Source organism: Chelonoidis abingdonii, chromosome 15, assembly GCF_003597395.2.
Source record: "Chelonoidis abingdonii isolate Lonesome George chromosome 15, CheloAbing_2.0, whole genome shotgun sequence".
NCBI lineage: Eukaryota > Metazoa > Chordata > Testudines > Testudinidae > Chelonoidis > Chelonoidis abingdonii.
The window spans coordinates 13,189,339-13,209,836 of record NC_133783.1 but is presented as its reverse complement, the minus strand read 5'-3'; the positions used below and the strand labels follow the sequence as shown (position 1 = coordinate 13,209,836).

Here is a 20,498-nt window from a genome sequence, read left to right as displayed (position 1 = left end):
GAAATTTCCACTACCTGCATCTGACGAAGTGGGTATTCACCCACGAAAGCTCACGCTCCAAAACATCTGTTAGTCTATAAGGTGCCACGGGATTCTCTGCTGCTTTTACAGATCCAGACTAACACGGCTACCCCTCTGATACTTGATACCAAGATGGGATGGATCTAAGTAGTGAGTCTGGTGGATTACTTTTGCTACTACTTTCAGAGAAGACAATTGCCATTCTCTCTCTTGTAAGTCTACTGTTGAAAGCACTTGGGTAATTAAACAATGCCATCCAGGCATCTGCTACAACAATAGTAGATCTTTATCCAGCAAGAGAAGCTACATTTGGATCAATCAGAGAGCAGTCCATTGAAAAAGCACTGGAAGAAGCAAAGACTTCAATCCAGAAGTTGACTAATAAAGGCATTTATATTGAATCCTTAAGTGAAGAGGACAAGAAATGTTTATTAAGACAACTGAAAAAATACATTGACTTGATTCTTAAAAATCTACAACAGTGACTTCTAGATTCTATTCAACCTCTACACAGCTTTTACGGATCTCTGTCCTATAAAACACTGACAGTTGAGTGGAGTGAGGCATTGCCGGCAATGAGCTGCCACGTGCTCAGGACAGAATAGAGAATTTGAACACAGAGTAGAATATCATACAATGAATGAATGAAGATTTGGCTTCAACTTCTTTTTTATCATCATTAGTGGCTAGACCCGATCTTTGTGCTGTTTCCTGGGATGAAAGAGGTAGGTGTACATCTCTTGCTACTCCAAGTCACAACAGCTATGGTTGAGCATTTTTTTTCATCATTGAATAGAATTTTGTGTTCTGAAAGAAGTCGCCTTCTGCCTGATCATGTAAATGAACTAGTGAGCATATCAGTTGAAGGAATGGAAGTACTGGACACACAAGAAGCCGCCAAAGATGAATGCATTGCATTCAAGAAGTTCATTAACAAAGTTGTGCAAAATTATAACAAAAAACCAAGAAGATGTAATGCCTCATAGAAGGCTTGAGTAGCTAACTTTAATTTGTGTGATGATTTTAAAACATGAGTTAAATCTAATAAAATGGTCATGAAACATTTTTCAGTCTTTACTGTGGTGCCATACAGCCCACCTTTACCGTCCCGGTCTCACCTTTCATCGGCCCCGACCCACCCTGTAAATTCAAACACCTCCCCTAATTTCAATTCCTAGGGAAAACACTGAGTGGGTACATACTCTGTGTGGCTAAGCCATGCCTCAGCTGCCATTACCTGCACTACCACAGCTACACTGCTGTTTATACTTGTGCTAGCTCTCTGATACAGAGTGCAACTATGTGTATACAATGTGTTGTATTGTATTTTAGACATATCATATTGTAGATGTAGCCTTAGGGTATGTCTGTTCTGCAGTTAGACACCTGTGGCTGGCCCGTACCAGCCGACTCAGGCTAAGGGGCTGTTTAATTGTGGTGTAAATGTTTGGCTGCAGCCCGAGCTCTGGGACCCTTCCACCGTGATGGTCCTAGATCTCTGGCTCCAACCTGAGCCCAAATGTCTACACTGCAATTAAACAGCCCTGTGAGCCCAAGTCAGCTGGCACAGGCCAGCTGTGGGTTTTGAACTGCAGTGTAGACATACCATTAGAGCACTCCAGCAAGATCTACTCAGGACAGTTAGGTGCTTTATGAATTAAACCTCTGTAGAGTACTTTGCCATGCTGTGTAGACAAGCCTTCAGTCCTATCTTAATCTGGATCAGAGTAGTGCTTCTATCCTATGAGTTCTCAGACTCAGCTCTTTAAATATGCTTTGCTCAGTGCTACAGCCTGTTGGCACAGCTTACTTTCTGTGAACTTCCTAACTTCTTACTTAGTGAATGTTAGATTCTCCCCAGTAGATTACATGCTATGATTTAAATTTGGGCATTAAAGCAAACGATCTACTCTTCTCTCTGATCAGATCATCTCAAACGTAAAGGCCTGGCCAGTGACTGGATTATATTTATTTGCTCATACCATTGGCTTGATCCTTCAGGATGCTGCTTGTGCCTTCTGTGATATGCTGACTATTCTGAACTCCAGCTTACTACAGTGGAGTTGAGGCTATTCATCACCTTGCTTGTTCAAGCCTGAAATAAGCATTTTGCTGCTAAATATGAAAATAACTGTATAAGTGGTATTCTTACAGTTAGCCAAATTCTCCTTTAGTCTTCCTTTAGATTCAGTTCTCTGCAGAGAATTTGGCCTCATGTACGTAAAAGAGTAAGAAAACGCAGACTTCTCAAGAGTGTAGGTTCAGCTTGAGAAATAATACAATAGGCGATTTCTGCTATGTGAAGTCCTTGAAGCACTGTGTACACTTGTGTAGCAATGAATAATAATAAAAATATAAACTCAGTGTCTGGGGTCAATTTCTGATATAATCATTTCAGTCAGTGGTGTTAAAGCTGGGATAAGTAAGATCAGCATCAGGCCCATGTTGTTTAATGTAAGAAAATCATTCAGACATACCGAATCAATTTATTTATACTGGAATTATTCAGACCCTCCTGCCAGGATTTCAAGGTAGCAGAGTGAGAATGCCCTGTCTGTGTGCCCTTTTTCCATCATTCTCGTCATTGTATTATAACTCATAATATACCAAGAACCAAGAGTTGGTGCCCATAAGATCATGTACTCATGTGTTTCATGTACATTTCAGTCAAACCTCTTTTAAAAGTCATTAAAGATTTTTGTCCAAATTCACTCCAGATGTAAGCAGACGTAATTTCAGTGACTTCATCAGAGTTGGACCCAGCTAAGACTGGCACTTGAAATTAACCTTTTGAGTGTGTAAACTGAATTAAGCAACAATAACAGACTCTAGATTTTCTTTATAATGAACAAAAATGGATGGCTATTTTACAATTCCTTGTAAGTCTTTGATAATTTCTGTAATTGCTTTTGTTACTAATTGTAATCAAAATGCCATCCATTCAGTATGTATATAGATCAAATACCCTCCTTCATAGAAATTCAACTGTATTTTTACATCAAGGACCAAATCCTGAAGCCCTTTCTTAGCTTTTACTCAACCTTTTGTTACTTGAGTAAGAACTGACTTCAGTATATAGTCCACTTCTTGAGCCATAGCTTATAATTAATAGAAAGTCACAGACACTACTCCTTGTTCAAAGAGGTTTGATTGCCTATAGATTTTATTTTGGTGCAAATTAATTTTGCTGTGAATGCATGACCCACCTAATGATGTGAACAAAGGTATGATGTTCTATTCAATCATAGTAAAATGCTCTAAATTATTTGGGCAGATTATTTTGTGTGCACACACACGCTTGGAAAACAAACGTTAAAATGAAGAAAGGGCATAGTAGTAACTGATAAGTCTTTTTATTTATTTATATATTTTATTTCCATTATCAAGTCTTTTGAAAGAGTCAGGTGCCCCATCTAAGCTTTTGGAAAGACCATAATCAGCCACAGTGTTGCTCTGGATTATACACTGCCATTCCTGCTAGCTCATATATCCCAATACTTATTTGTGGTATAATTATGATTCAAGCAAAGATAAAGGCCTGGTGCATTAAAGGCATAATTGGAAATGTTCCAATATGTTTTGCTCAACTAGATAACCTAGTGTGACTTAGAGTGAGGCACTTCATTCAGTGAGGGAAAGTTAATTCACCAGAATCCATCTCCTGTCTTTATTGTCTGCCATAAAGATATTAATATACCCTGATACATATTGCTGTTCTGAAATGTCAGACCCAATCTGTACAGCTGCACAGCCACATCTGAGCTATTGGGCATTTTTATATTTATAATTTTAATATTTTTTTTTGTAAATTCATCATAATACTAGAACAAAGCAGTGTAAGTAGGGGATTTAGCAAAATGAACCTGGCCATCTGTCCACGACCCAAATGCTAGTATTGCCACAGTAACACATAGCTGATGGTTGAAGTCAGCAGTACCATCCATGAACTGGGTTTTATTATCCAGTATCCATCATTCTGCAGCTGTGAAATTTGCCATCAAACAGAGCAGTGTTTTAAGCTCCAGCAGGATCAAAATGTCAGTCAGGGGATATAAAGTTAATAATTTGTTAGCCCATAATAGGCAGCCAGTCATCCATTACAGTAAAAAAGCAAAAGATGCTGCTTACTCAGTAGAAAAATGAACATATAAAGTGTAGTTGGAAACATGAAAATGTTACCACCTAATTGGAAACCTTTACTAAATCATTTGCTGTGAGGGATACGATGTTATTTATATTTTTGATTTTCATGCTTCTCTTGAAGAGTAGTTTGAGGGGTGAGACGTGGCAATTGAATGACTATAATGTAGGCTTCATTTCTTTCCTTTCTATTCACATTAAAAATTTCTTCATTAGCCCTTATACTAAGGCTGTTTCTGATATAAGGTTTGATTCACTAGTGCCTCAGTGGAAGGTGTAAATTATACCTCCCTGCTTTAGCAAGGCCTACTGTTCCACATGGAAAATTCAGTTAAAGGAGGCTGATGCTGTCCCTCCCTTATCTTCTCCCAGGGTCTCCAGGGGGGTGGGGATGAGGGAAGGATGCAGCTTTAGTTTACAGCAGGAGCCACACAGGAACTCTGCTGGTGGAGACTACAGAGGGGATGCTCAGGATCAGTGCTATCTTTGCAAGATGAGCTAGTTCCCCATTGTTCCCACACCTGTCAGCACTTAGATACCATGGTGATGGGTACTGTAGAAAGACATACGGTAGACACCGAAAGTGAGGTTATAGCTTATTTCTGTTCTTGCACTCTTCCAACTGGGCAGACGTCCATCTCAGCTCTGGGCACTGTGGCAGGGTTTACCCTGGTAGAAGCCATTTTATGGGCATAATCTAATTTATGGTCTAACAGTGAAAAATTAGTCCATTATATTAAGAATGTTCCCCTTTTGTGTAAGAAGTGCATAAGAATAGGAAATGTAAGCTTAGTGTACTGCTTCCTAGCATTCTGTCGGATCCTCAGGAAAGGTGGAAGGTAGCATATCCTGGGGGTAGGGGAGGAACAGCTGCAAACACCCCCTTTAGAGATGGGTCCATAGGGGGTCATATACACTATAGTGCTGTTTCAAATTGGCTTATATAGGAAATAGGGATCCATGGCATATTTAAATACAGTGTTTCCAAGTGCCTTGTGAGGGTGGTTAAGCACTAGAATAAATTGCCTAGGGAGGTTGTGGAATCTCTGTCACTGGAGATTTTTAAGAGCAGATTAGACAAACGCCTCTCAGGGATGGTCTAGATAATACTTATTCCTGCCACAAGTGCAGGGGACTGGACTAGATGACCTCTCCAGGTCCCTTCCAGTCCTACGATTCTGTGATTCTATTCTGACATGAAACACACATCCCCATGCTATTTGCAGATACAAATCCATTAATATGGTTTATATTATGCTATGCTGAGAGTGTCAGTAATTGGCAATGCTTTTTTCTGTGGCAAATTATATTATTGTCTTCACAGTGTCATACCAATTACTTTGGCTTTTCCCTGACTCCTCTCACATTGTCAAACCACACCCCATTTTTGCTTTTTGTGGGTCTTCTCTAGAGAATTGTATCTTGCCAAGTGGGAAGTTTGGGCAACTGCCTGGGCTTTAGAGGAAGGTTTTATAACAGGTGGCTGCTCTGATTCCTTGCTCTTTATAGCAGAGAGCTCATTGGACAATATGGCCCTTAATTTTTAAAATAGCTATTTCTCAATTTTCATGACATCAAGCATGCCACTTTCAAAGCTCTGTAAGGTATGGATCATACAATTACAATGTAAATCACTCACTTCAGAAATAATCTTGTATTTAGAGGAGTCCTGGAGCCAAGGCATGACATGACTGCACATATCACCATCAGTGTATGTATCTGCAGCTCTATTAATATTAAATTTAACTGCACACTATGCAAAAGTTATTTTGATGAGAAAAAACTATTAAATGACCATGTCTACTTCCAACTTGGATCATAAATCAAATTAGAAGTTAACTCGGTGCCTCATGAACTTTTGTAGTTTGGGCTCTAGGTATGCAAAATGGAAAGGTTCTTCCTAAACAGTCTGTGCAAGGTCATCAGAGGGATCATAAACATTAGGTATAGTTTAATAATAAAGGTATGAAATAACCAGAGAAGTGTCTGAGCCTTGAGTTGGAATCCAGATTTTTTAATGTTCGGAAGTGTTGGATTCAGCGTTTTGGTACCAGCCTCCCTCTGGAAAGAATTAAAACATCTGTACTAAATTAACTTTTTATAATCAAAATATTTTTTCTCCTTTTCAGTGTAACTGTAAAATGGTCCTGTTCCACAACTGCAATAATATACTCTAGGGTCAGTTAATTTGTTCCACAACATGAGGCGCTAACTATGCACAATTATAGGGGTAACAATACTCAATTAGTCCCATAATCTTGATTTGCTGACCATCCTTTATTGCTTTATATTGATTTATTACTGCCACAGTCTTGTGGCTATGTTGGCTTAGGAGTCATGGACAAACCGGCAAACATATTGGGTTTGAAGAATAATAATATGGAATGTTAAAGACAAAGTGAACTAAAATGTTCTCAATTCACATATTTTTTGATCTACTGTAATTTGTTTATTTCTTAGGCAAATAGGTATTTTCAAAAACAATATTTTTGGTTTTTGTTGTTGGTTGCTTTGGAGTAGAAACTGCAACTTGAAATGGGATAGGGGGGCAACCCCAGCATGTACTGTTTTATAATGCGCCCCTTTCTGCATTACAGTACCCTTCCTGTTAAAGATCCTCACATAGATAGTGCCTCTCCAGTGTATCAGGCTGTGCTTAAAACGCAGAACAAGTCTGAGGATGAGCTTGACGACTGGACTCGCCGTTCTGCCAATCTGCAGTCCAAGTCTTTCCGCATCCTCGCCCAGATGACGGGAACAGAGTACAGTAAGTCAAGCAGTGAAGCCCCAAATTTGTTTTTAGATTAATTGTATTTTTCTTTCCTCTTTTATACACTAGCTGTTGAGTCTCAAAAATGACTCACTTCCTTCAGTAAACCTCCCCAGTGTGGGCTAAACTCTCACAAAGTTCTGAATCTAGTTAATCAACCATGAGTACTATTCTTCTTTTATTGTGGTGAGTGCTAATAATAATCATTAACTAAACAAGATCCTAGAGTATCTTGGGCCACTGTAGGTTCCCCCCGCCCCAACAATCTAATGCAGGGGTTCTCAAACTTCATTGCACCATGACCCCCTTCTGACAACAAAAATTACTACATGACTCCAGGAGGGGGTCCAAAGCCTCAGCCATACACCCCCAAGTCCTGCTGCCCGGGGGAGGAGTGGGCAAAGTCCAAGCCCCCTGGCAGGGGGATCCAAAGCCAAAGTCCGTGGGATTCAGTTCCAGGCAGAGGCCTATAGCCTCTGCCCCGCCACCCAGGGCTGAAGCCCTCAGGCTTCCACTTTGGCCACAGGTGGTGGGGATTGGGCTTTGGTCCTGGGCCTCAGCAAGTCTAACGCCAGTCCCAGCAACCCCATTAAAATGGGGTCCCAACCCACAGTTTGAGAACCACCGATCTAATGTAATTGGTATAATCAAGTAGGAATTCTCACTTCTCAGGGGGCTAGGTTTACAAAACTGCTAATTCATATGAAAGCAATGATCATCTTAGCATCTGTTGTAATATACTTTTATGCAGTGGGCACCTTGAAATCAGAAAATGGAACCTCATTTGTACCATACCTATGATTTTCTAGCAGCCATGTTACCTAGACACTAGACCCTAACCCAAGTCCACAGATGACACAGGAGGTAGAGGTTCTGTGTTTATTGCCCATGCAATTCTTTTTCGGACCATCAGGCACCAACTTCACATCTTACTCCTAATCTAGATAGCAGGGAGGTTGGGGTACTTCATCATGACTACCAGGCACCATTTACCCAATATTTCCCCCGCATGCCCTCTACATGTGAAGCTACCACTTTTCCAGGCTCTTCCCAAGGAGCAGAAAGCCTGGTCTGGGTCCTTGTGCATAACCAAGACAAACTATGAATCAGCTGCTGGTAGATGGCTGAGAAAGTAGTACAGCTGCAACCTCTTACCACTGTCCCACTTTCTAACCATATAAATTCCACTGAAGCCAGAGTTGCTCCTGCTCACTTTATATCTCCGTATGATCTAATGGTGGAAAGCTGCCATGCTTATCCCCTCAGATTGTATTTTCTTTTATGCTTTTCTGGTAACCTAGGGTTGGATTGTGGGCCTCATCTGGTAGGTTTTTTTAATGGAATCATTTTCACTTCTGCAGTGCAAGACCCAGATGAAGAAGCCCTGAGGAGATCAAGGTAGGCAACTACCAGCAGGCATTATGGACTTCTCTTTACTGATAACCAATACCTAATGTGCTAAAATGGCATTAACATGAAAATACAAAACTAGATTTTTTTCTTAAATATTCTAACACATTTACTCAACAATCACTAAAATGAAAATGCTGTTGGCTTAGAAATCTGCAAGAAGTGCTTGATTGAAAAGGTAACAATGTGATAGTTAGGTGTAATACAGTACAAATCCTGGAATGAGTACTCAATCTTGCAAGCTCTTTGCACATGGAATTCCCATTGACTTCAGTGGGAGTGCTGTTTGCACTGAGCTCATAGGATCAGGCCCTATGTGACTTCATTCAATTCTGTAACTGGATGAAAATATATGATGTGGTGGTAGTGTTGAAATTTAATGAGCAATTTATTTGGATGATCCTGTGATTGGCACCTGATTCAGCTGACATGATATAGTAATGTAGTTGTTTCCAATTATAGACATGGAATAATCAACTGAATATATTTTACATGAAACAGAAAAATATTATTTTTTTTTAGATAATACACAGTATGAGGATACAGGACTGCTTTTGCTACTGGAGAAAAGTACATATCCATTTTCAAATGTTCTGCCAGTAAGGATTTTACACATTCCTAGGCTCATAAACTGTAAGGCTATTATAGAACAGTTATGATCATCTAGTCTGACTTCTGCATAACGCAAGCCATAGATTTTACCCAGAGATTTCTACATCTAGTTCAGCAACTTGTGATTGAACTAGAGTATATGGAGTCCTAGCCTGACGTATTCTATTTACATCCCTATCTTGCCAAAAATATTTTAAACAGCTTGTTTAATTTGTGATCTATCTGGTATTTTGCCCACTCAGTGTTTGTGTTATTATGCAATGGCTTATATGCAAGATTTTGGACTTTTGATCTTTCTGCACCTAGTAATGTAGGGTTGCAAATAAAGAGTTGATGAGCAAAACAGATATCTTTTTACTTACAATAGGAAAATACAAATCCAAGGGATATATTTTCAACTGGATGTATTTCTCATCCAGGTTCCACAACAGTTCATTGAAAGTTGCATAGCTAGATGCCCCCATATCAGTTTGAGACTGTGCCAGCCTTGCACTAAAGTCTGTCCTCAAATGTGCAAACACAATTCCTGTTGATCTCATTATGTCTCGATTGAGCAAGTGTGTACTGAAGTCCTGTTAACTTCAGTGGAACTTAAAACAAATCCTGCAATATCCAAACAAACACTGTGTACAGGAAGTACCTTCACTAGAACTACATTCTGGCTCCCATGCATCTGTTTGTGGGAAGAATGTCGGCCTTCATGAGCTTTAGCTGTGGTCCGTAAATAGAAGATGCATATAGAAAGGCCTGGGTATTGAAAAAAAAACTTGGAATTGGATAGATTTTTAAAAGAATAATTGGTTAATAACATATAAGTCTCTGCATCAGGAATCGGTAACCTTTGGCCCGCAGCCCGCCAGGGTAAGCACCCTGGTGGGCTGGGCCAGTTTGTTTACCTGCCGCATCCGCAGTTTCGGCTGATCGCGGCTCCCACTGGGCACGGTTCACTGTTCCAGGCCAATGGGGGTGGCAGGAAGTGGCGGCCAGCACATCCCTCGGCCCACACTGCTTCCCACAACCCCCATTGGCCCATTATTTGATGTAATTTAAAGTACATGATATTATCCTTTGTGTATTTTATGTTGTCAGCATTGTGCACTTCTGATGTATCATTTTCCATTATCTTTTTTAATAAGGAAATGTTAATGACACTGAATATGAGTCACTGGGGAATGTTATCCAAAGACTCTTAAAGGTGCTCATGTGCTTCTAACCAATGCTGAAGGGAATGTAATTTGGACAGTTACGCACACATTCTTCCTATCTCCCCCCATCCCCGTGCTTCTCTCTGCTTCTGTATGCAGAGAACAACCTGTGTCCATAGATCTAGTTTTGGAAGGCATGGAAGGAGGGAGTGACATATTCACAGCATGCTCCCCTCTTCTTCTGGCCTCTTACCCAATACAGCAGAAACTCCTCTACAGGGTCCTAGTTACAAAAGGTCAGAGGTATAAACGGATGCGCATTATGCTAAGCTTCACCCCCAGGCTCCCAGCAGCATAAATTACTGTAGACAGAGCCTGCAGCATTGTACGTTGTTACTCTTCCATGGTTTGAAATCCACAGTGGGGGTTTCTGGGGCAGCCAAAAGCAAAGGGATCCCCTGGAAGTACAAATACTGCAGAAGTCTTTGCAGTTCTTTAGCGATCCATTGGTTTGAGCTCTATATCATATTGTCAGATGCCATCCCTGATGGAAAAGTTTCATGTACACACAAGTTAAACTGTCAGAATTCTCATGTAATGGAGAATTTTGCTTGAAAGTCATGCCTGCCAAAAGTGCTCTCTTCTCTCTCTTGCTTTTCCTCTGTTCTCTGTGTATTGGCTTTGTTCAGTGTAAACAATAATAAGGGTTGAGTCAAACTTAGTAGCAGCTCCATGTCTACTTTTTCTTTTAGACATTTTCAAAAAAGGAAAACACACATAACTTTCCTATTTTTTTAATGCAAGTGTTCACCCCTAGACTTAGTGTCTATTGTCACAGATATTGGCATGTGCTCTAAACAGAGCCCATAATGTGCAGGAATTTTCAGATGGCAAAATGCCTGTTTCTCTTCATATTAATGAGTGTTTTTTAGGACTCTTTTGTTCAAGTTATGCTGGCAGCCACACAGGCACATGTGGCAGTGAATGAAAGGCACGTTGAGGAACTTTTGATGTAAGACTACCATTTGTTATGAAACTTTTCCTTTGCATTGGGATTGTTATGAATGTTTTGTTGAAAATTTGATAAGTAATTTGTCTATCGCCAGTAAAACAGACATCTCTTGAATTAATACCCTTCCGTATGTGAAGATAGAGGGATATAACTTCAAAACACTGAGGGATTTCTTAAATTTCATGATTCCTATTCAATCCAGTTGAAGCTACACAGCTACCACCCTGCACATTGCGTTGAAAAACTACCTCTCAAAGTTGCAGCATCACAGCTAGGGGTATTCTGAATCCTTTTATTTTTATAAGCATAAAGTGGCATTTGAGAAATCATACGTTAACAGAGTCCCTTAGAAGTGTTATTTGTATCATATTATGCTGTTAGAAACTGAAGAATTAAAAAGGTTAAAGTACTTGTCACCATTTACTCTGTTTGAGTTTTTGTTTGTTTGTTTGTTTTTTGTTTTTGGGGTGGTTTTTCTTTTGTGTGCTTTGTAAAGCTTGGAGAGTGAAACTAGCCTGGTCTGTTTATTTTCTTTTTCTCTAATCAGTTTCACTCTCTGGCTCTCCTGCATTAATACAGTGGTTTTGTGTTTGGATATCAGCCATTCAGGAGAAATGAACTTGTCTGCTTTGAAACAAACACATGCACAAATCATGTGAACATTTTAATTTCCAATAGGTTTTGTAAAGTTCTTTTCTCTGCTCCTCCACCCCCCTTTCTTTATATTTTTAACTTAAAAAACTTGGGGCCTAAACCAGAGGACAGTATCCAGAAAAGGTCCAACCCTGAAAGAAGTAGAACACCACCTGTGAGGTGCTGAGTGCCCTTCTCTCCTATTGAAGTTGATGGGAGTAGGAAATGCTTAGATATTGGAAGGAAGTGATCAGCACCACACAGATTCTGCCTCTGTGTTGTTCTGTTTTTAACTCAAATGACTGGAGATACTTATTTAAATATCAACATTTGCAGGATTTCAGGTTCTCGTTGCCTAATCTCTAACAAAAGCAAAATAGCTATGAGGAAATATTGCTCAAATTTGCAGCCGATGGTCCTTATAAGAAAAACTATAGGCTGACCTAGATATTACAGGATAGGAACGTTTGCACTGATTTTGTCTTGTACAATGTTGACTTTCACTTCCTGCTCAGCTGGAAAAAATACTGAGAGTCTGCTGGCAGGAAAACAGTAGAAGTATGCTGAGAATTTCTAGCAAAAGCAGCCCTGTCAAACAAAACCAAAACCAAGGAATATAAATTTGTGTTACGTTACAGCTCAAAAATACAGATCTAAAAAGCTTTCAAAAATTTCTCTGGAAAAGGATCACCCAGCCTAGTTTGCCTTTATTTTGGGAGGTAACATTAATCCAAATAAATTGCCATTGCCCTAGTTGTAAAGCAGGGGAGTGATGGCCACATTCCCTAACCCCTTTCTTTCTCACTTCTTTCTCTCTCTCTCTGTCTTTTTCTTTCTCTCTCTCTTTCTCCATGCCACAGGGAAAGGTTTGAAACGGAACGTAACAGCCCACGCTTTGCCAAATTGCGCAACTGGCATCACGGCCTGTCGGCGCAAATCCTTAATGTTAAAAGTTAAAAACCCACTTGTAACAAATAAATGTGCAAGATATAAAATTACACTAAAGAATTAACTGCTTTCCTGAGTTAGAACCTTGGGGTATCATATATGTACATACCCAGTAAAGACATAAGATAGGGTGCCTGCCTTTATTGTTTTCTGTTGCTAGCCTGATATTTCTCCACACTCTCTCTCTCTCTCTCAAAAAAAAAATCTACAACCGATCTTCAGTGTAAAGTGAATTTCTTTTTGCCTTCTGATAAAATATAACTTTAAAGCATTGATGGGGGAAAGATGTAGCCACTGTATTTTATTTAAATACAAGAGCAACAAGAGAAATGATTGTCAGATTTTCTTGGGGGTTGAGGGGAGATATACCGTTCCAGAGAGTGTTACTGCTGTAAGAAAGTCAAATTGGAGCTAGGTAGTTGGGAAGAAAAACTTACTAAGCCTAGCTGAAAAGTTCTAAATACATAGTCCTTGTAATTTCTTTCAATATTTAAATAATGTTTCAGATAAGACTGTAGATGTGATAAGTTTATTTTTCTTGGATGTGCTATATTGTTAAGAGTCACTTCTGGCAACGTTGCTGATAGTTTTCCCTTTGAAAACAGAATTTGTCTTGGGGAGAAAGATAGAGATGGAATGTGGCAACTGTGAGACTGTGAAGAAAAGGGGATTAGGTGACACTTTGCTCGAGGTTGCTTAGAAGTAAAAAGAATATATGAGACAATTCATGTACTAAGTTTTTAAAAGCATGTTGTAAGTTTCAGGCAAAGTGCTGCTCATTCTGTATTGCTCTTGTTTTGATCCCTCCGTTTTTTCTGTAAATAGCAGCGTGCTTTATCTGAAATAAAAGGATTTTAAAAACTAAAGTAATGATGTGCCTGTTTTACACAAGTACTTTACTCTGGAAAATAAAATAAACCTTGGAAGTATATCAGAAGGAGAGGAAATGTTCTTTCCACAATAGAGAACATTGTCAATAATCTTTTCCCAATTAAACATAATTCTTACAGATCTCAAAATGATCTGAATTAGAAGGCTCGGTGTAGCCTATAAAAAGACAGGAGTAGAATTGAACACACAAATTCTGAGTAACAAAAGAAAACAGGATATTTGTGTGGTTTTTGGAGGGGAAATTATAATAATTGCACAAATTCCTTTGGTAGTCTGCATTCTCTGAGGTGTTGCTAATATTGGCTTAGTACATACCTGCTGTGTTGACAGGTGGATCATTGCTGGGGGTTAGAATGAGGTAGCTTTGTTTCAATAAGTATATTGCAAACATTGCAACAATAATTTCATTCTAAAATATATAATCTGTAGTAGTTGCTTTTTAAAATGCCATAACTATTTTTAAATAATCACCATGGCAATCCAATTACAAATTAAGCCATATTATAAATATTTATTAATAATTTTATTTTATTGAAATGCTAAGGGCAAGATTCTGATCTCATTCACATCTGTGTAAATCCAGAGTAACTCCACTAAAATTAATGCAGTTATTCTGGATTTTCCCAGGGTGTCAGGGAGAGCAGAATCTGTTTCAAATAAGTGAAAGTCTCTTTCACATGGAAGATTTATATAGCGTTTAAAATATCAATATATAATTTAGTGTATTCATTTTTTTAAAATTATAAATATTTCAAAGCTAAAATATTTTGCGTCTAGTTTAAGATTGAAGTAAATCACTTCTGAATTATTAATACCAGAGTTTAAATGTTAATAGGAATTGTTTGCACTTACTATCAAAACACTGTAATGTATTTGGTTTTATTAGTGTTGGCGGGTGCCACTGATAATGACAGGACTAATGCCCAGAATTTAAGTGCTTGATATCTAAACATAATTCTCAGTCTTTGTAGATTTTTGAATAATCAGAAAAATGAGACGTATAATGTATCATAACAGTAACTGAAAGAAGGGGTTGGTCTCCTCTAGTTCTTCTTAAATCACATAGGAACTGCTTAATTACCAGAGCCAGAGCCAGATTCAGGGGAGGCAACACATGCAACAAGGTAGTGAGTTGAGGGGCACTAGAAATAGTTGTCCTCCTCTTCCCTGGAAAACATGCAGAAAACATAAACTAAATAATCTTTAAATGTATCAGCATTTAATTCTTTAATTGTTTGTATAGGGTTCATGTAAAATTTTGTGGAAAAAAGTGACTCTTCTAAGGTTTGAAATGCAGTCCTAGAAATCAGAGATGATAAAGACCTATTACTGAACATAATCCATCCCCCATTACTAATGCAACATTATTTTATATAGCACATATTCTAATGTTTTGTTCAGTCCCATTTTAACAGACCCAAATGATGGGTCATATTCATAAAACCATCTGGAAACCAAATAAAATTATTTCTGTATTTTTTCTTTTACCAATTTATTTTAAAAGAAAATTCCTTACCAAAAAAAATAAAAATCTGTACTTCAATTAATGTTTAGATTGTGTCACAAACCATCAAAAGCCAGAAAAGTCAAGCTAAAGCAGTTTTATGTCATTAACAGATCTTCTACATTTTCCTTGTGATTGGGAATTAGGTTTCCACTGTGAAGTGGAGAAGTTAGGCCAGGAGTTGCCTTCTTACTCAGTCCCACTGCTCAAGAAAGTAATGGACAGAGAACTGATGAGAATTTGCAGGGGGCATCATAAAGCGACTAGCCTTGTGATTAAGGCCAGCTCTAGCCTGGATGGGCTTTATCACTAACTTATGCAGATTTTCTTAGTTCATAGTACCTTGCAGGTGTATCTGTCTGTCTTTAGGGTATACTGTAGTCTTAAATGTGATTGTTTTGTTCAGTGGAGGAATGTTGGAGACAATGCAGGAGGCTAGCTTCAAAGGATTGTTTTGTAAAGAGCCCCCAACCCAAATAAGAAGACAAAATGTAGCATGTGGGCAATGATATCCCAACAGTCTTGCCCAAAAAAGCCCAATGTTTATAAACATTTAATGAAGATACAGCCAAGATGGTGCCACTAGGAAATCAAAACCAAAAGGCCTTCCAGGTAAATCTGCTTGTCTGGTTATGACTCAGGGAAATGCTCATTTTCTGCTGTGATCTAAGCCTGTTTGATCCCAACTAATCTGTTTCCTAAATAACCTTGCTTTGCCCTCTGCTCAGATGCTCTCTCTCTTACCCTCTTCCAGTGACTAGACTTGCAGCAGGAATACTGAGCGCATGCAGTGCATGCTAGTATGGCAAGTGTGTGTTTGTAAGAAACCAGCTTAAGAACTTGACCTCTCATGCTTCCTGCATGAATGGATGACAAGAGAGATGTTCTGGGGCTACTTTCCTTACTTGCTCCTTCTCACACCCTGCCTATATGGGAAGAATTTTAAGCTTTTGCTATATAGTGAATCAGGGCTTGGCTACACTCGAAACTTCAAAGCGCTGCCGCGGGAGCGCTGCCGCAGCAGCGCTTTGAAGTGTGAGTGTAGTCGCAGCGCCAGCGCTGGGAGAGAGCTCTCCCAGCGCTGCACGTACTCCACCTTCTCAGGCACTGTGTGTGAGACAAGTTGGGATTGTATTTGTTCAGTATGGAGGGATGGTATGTAGGGACCATTTTAGCACCACTGGAAATTCAAATAGTTCTATATTAGAACTGTGTCTGAATTCTTCATGCAACGATAGCAGACGTGAGACATTATAGCATACTCAAACTGGTGTTCCTACAAGAGATAATTTAATTCTCATTCAGTCAAATTCTTCCGTGATGTAGTTCAACTGACTTTACTGAGGGATGAATTTGGCCGATTAAATGCAATAAGTACAGTGGAGTTAAGTCACTATAGCTGTGTCACTCACTGACTGGAACCTGTCACTGTAGTTTCAGCAACTACCTGAGTGTCTTGCACACAATTTTGCTTGTAAACATTACAAGCTAGAATTTGATGTATTAACAACCAGTACTAACTCTATGAATATATTGAATATCTGGCTGTGGTGCCCTCATTGGTCAGGCACGCAGGACCTCCACTTCTCAATGTTCTATCACAGTTTCCAGCCCCATGCTTGAAAATGAATATACCCAAATCCCACTCTCAGTCGTAAGAACCTGTGTCCCGTTTAAGCTCATAACAGCCTTCTAACACACCCAAATCAAGATAAGTACCTTGATCCCCTTTTCTCATTTGCTAAAATCTCCAATTGTTAGCACCCTCTGACCCTGCCCAATTGCCAAGTCTTCCCACCCATGAATATGCTATGTAGACTACTGAAATCCTTTGTTGGAGCCATGTCTTATTTCACAGTGGGTCTCACAAAAACAAAGCCAGCTGTGTAACTAACTCTATCATGCAGGGTACCTAAGTAGAATCAGGAAATAATGAGAATTTTGTCATGTTTATCTTGTGCCATTCCCTCTCACCCTTTGACACACATAAGAGTTTCAGTGACCTAAGGATAGTGAATAACCTTGATTGTTTCTGGTTAATGTGGAAACCTGATTGATGTCAGAGAAGGAAACTAGACCAAAGCTGGTGGCAAAGTGGCACCACAAACTATTAGTCTGGTAGTTTTGTGGGAACAATGAATTTATGGCCACTTGTTTCCATGCCACCCCTTCTGGAAAGATGGCATGATCCAGGACAGTGTTGATGTTTATTTGTAATCTGTCCAATTAATATTTATTTAAAATTAGGAATCCATACAAGGTTAACAAAAAGAGTAAGCCCATCTTCAAAACAGTCTGTAGAGGGGAGCACATGTAAGCCAACAAACCTCGTCATAGCTCTAGGTCCACCATTACATCTGTGGATTGAACTGCACTGGAAAAGAAAAGACTGTTCTTCACCTGTCTTTGTCTTCTACATTCTCCTGTTTACCACTGATCCTTCCTGCATGGACTATAGTTTTAGTTTAATTTTCATTTGTCTCTCAAGTGCAAGTTTTTTTGTGTGTGGGTGGATGTGTGTGTCCTTCCATTGATGTTGGTAGCTAACGAAGATCTCACAGTAGCAATACTGCATTTCTCTGTGGATTATCTGAATGCTTGTGTTGCCCTCGGTATGGTAAGGGAGAATTAGTTCTTGAATGTACTAAGCATCACATCAAGCATATCTAATCCAGAGCTTTTCAAACTGTGTTCTGTGGAGAATGGGTGGTTTACAGAGCATTGGCTAGTAGTGCATGGAGAGATGCCTGATCATATAGTACTGACTCCTCTTCATCACTCTGCTAAATTTAGCTGCTAAATTGCATTAAAGACAGCTAAAAATGTACTAAATAGTTTCCTAATATTTTCCAAGTAATTGCTGTAGTTGCTATAGGAAAATCATGCAATTACAAATGGAAGGGAGGAAAAGTAAGAGAATTCAAGAGACAATCTCTATATTAAATGTGATCTGTGTTATGAAGGAATTTGAAAACCCCTGTTCTAATCCATACCATTCAGTTTTTGATTTAGAAATTGGGGAATTTGAAAATTATCTGAGGCAGAGCATGAAATTTAGGCCAATAATGAGCAAAGAAGTTATAAAGTACTTTAGAACTTTTTATTCATGTCCATTTATTTTTAAAGAATTATCACTCATCACTAAGACTTATTGGAACTGATTCTTTTCCCTCTTACACTGATGTAAATCAGGAGTCAATAGAGTCATAGTGGTGAGAGGGGAATTGGGTCCAATTATGTGTTCTCTAGATTTGAACATTGGCTCTCATTTATCTGCAGCTGTCACTAGTGTAAAACTAAGGCCCTGATCCTGCAATTGGATCCACAGTAGCAGATCTCTATGGCTCACCCAAGGCTGGAAGTAGCCACTCAAGCAGATCCAATTGCGGGATTGGAGCCTTATACTTCCTCTATATCAGATGGGTGGATAAAAAGGAGAGCTTTCTGAAGTGAATTTCTTTGCTTCTCTGAAATGCATTCTGGGCATATTTCAAACTCCTACTCTTATTCATAAATTTGCAAGCAAAACTGCTTACTAAAGTAACCTGATAAGATATACTGAATTAGTGCTCAAAACCTGCCTGATACCAAATGCTTTCAAATATAAGTTAGGACACACATACATGTTTGCAGAATATGTATATATAAATCTTGGAAAGGAATTGCAGGCTGTATCTTACACTTATTATGCAATCGCATCTCTTCCAGCAATTCTAGACCTGTTACATGGCTGTGTCCTAACACTACAGCATATTTGTGAATGGCACCAAAAACACACATGACAGTTGCTTTAATTTATTTCAGTCCTGGCTGTTGAGCAAATACAGAATTGATTGCTATGTTCTTCACCTAATATATAGTAATTTTTTCCTCTTCTGTATTGGCTTAGGCTACGCTAACCAGAATGCTTTCTAAGAGAGCAATATTTCCCTAAGGTAGACTTGCAAGCAGACTTACTGACAGGATAAACTGCAATCAGTTTTAGAATAGGTTGCTCTATTCTCTTAACTGCAGTGGCCGAGAAAGAGAGACACTGGCTTTCCTCCTCCCCCCATTTTCTGATCACTAAAGTCATAAACTAAACCAGCATGTTAATCACTGTAACTTTCAGCCTTTTGTCCTCTCCTGTTTTTTCCTTCATGTTTTGTGCTGTCTTTGTTGTTAAGTTAATCAATAATTACAGTTACAATAATACAACTTGAAGAAATATAGGGATAAACATTAGCACTTCTTTGTGGTTTTGTGCACATGGTGTCATGAAACAATCCCTACTCAGCATAGGAACAACCACATTAGATCAGAACACAGGTCCAGTCTAGTCCAGTATCCTGTCCCTGATTGTTCCCAGTACCAGATACTTCGGAGGAAGGTACAAGAAATCCTCTGGTAGGCAATGATGAAATAACTTGCCCACAGGGAAAATTTCTTCCTAACTTCCACCAAATATTCACAGACAATTCTCCTTGTATTGTCCTTTCTGAAAAGGAACTCTAAGTTGCAGACAAATATATTTATGATAAAAAAAGAAAACAATAAAGGATAAATAAACTATATAAAGGAACAGAGGTGTAGCTGTGTTAGTCTGGATCTGTAAAAAGCGACAAAGGAGTCCTATGGCACCTTATAGACTAATCTCCAATACGTCTGTTAGTCTATAAGGTGCCACAGGACTCTTCGTTGCTATATAAAAGAACAACATAGGAAATTTATTAAGGACCAGATTTTTAGCAAACATCTAGCATAGTCTGTATTTCCATTTATTAATAATGGGATTTATGTATGTAATGCCCATAAACATCCCACTTATCAATGGGAAGATAGAACCTTTAATTGCTAGAAGTGTAGAACCTGGTAATTTATCAATTGTACTTTTCGTTTCCTTTAACTTCAAACCAAGCACCTCAGCCTGTGCTCTGGCTGGTAGGACAGAAGACTACTTAATGGTCATAGAGCAGAATACTGATAAAGAACTAGCTATAGCCCTCTCATATTCTTTCCCCTTTTGCATACTCTCTGTTAAGGTCCAATCTCACAAGTGATGCTGAGTATCCTCAATCCCCACTGACTTCAAAGATGGGGGATATTTTAAGATACTGGATTGGGATTCAGAACAGCTTGATTCAGTTTCTAGCCTTAGAATCATAGAATATCAGGGTTGGAAGGGGCCTCAGGAGGTCATCTAGTCAAACCCCTTGCTTAAAGCAGAACCAATCCCCAACTATTTTGTTTGCCCCAGATCCCTAAATACCCTTTCCACAGACTTTCTGTGTGACAAAAAGCAAATTACTCAGGGCCTAATTTTCAGAGGTGCTGAGCACCAACACCTCCAGTTGGAGTCTATAGGAGATGCAGGTACTCAGTACCTCTGAAAATTGGGTCCTTAATCTCTTTCCACTTCAATTCTTCCTCTGT

The 20,498-nt window shown here is 39.0% G+C and overlaps 1 protein-coding gene across 11 annotated transcripts in view; it reads left to right on the top strand.

Annotated features, from left to right (window-relative positions):
- The window catches only part of LDB3 (LIM domain binding 3), a 232,294-nt gene that overhangs the window by 153,558 nt on the left and 58,238 nt on the right, over window positions 1-20,498 (top strand). For 10 of the 11 annotated variants that reach the window (XM_032776737.2, XM_032776735.2, XM_032776740.2 and 7 more), the window contains 2 exons: window positions 6,759-6,928; window positions 8,293-8,329. In XM_032776737.2, coding sequence (XP_032632628.1) covers window positions 6,759-6,928; window positions 8,293-8,329 — 207 coding nt within the window. Of the gene's footprint in view, window positions 1-6,758; window positions 6,929-8,292; window positions 8,330-12,603; window positions 12,876-20,498 lie in introns of those variants that run through there. The other variant, XM_032776745.2, reaches the window with a different exon arrangement.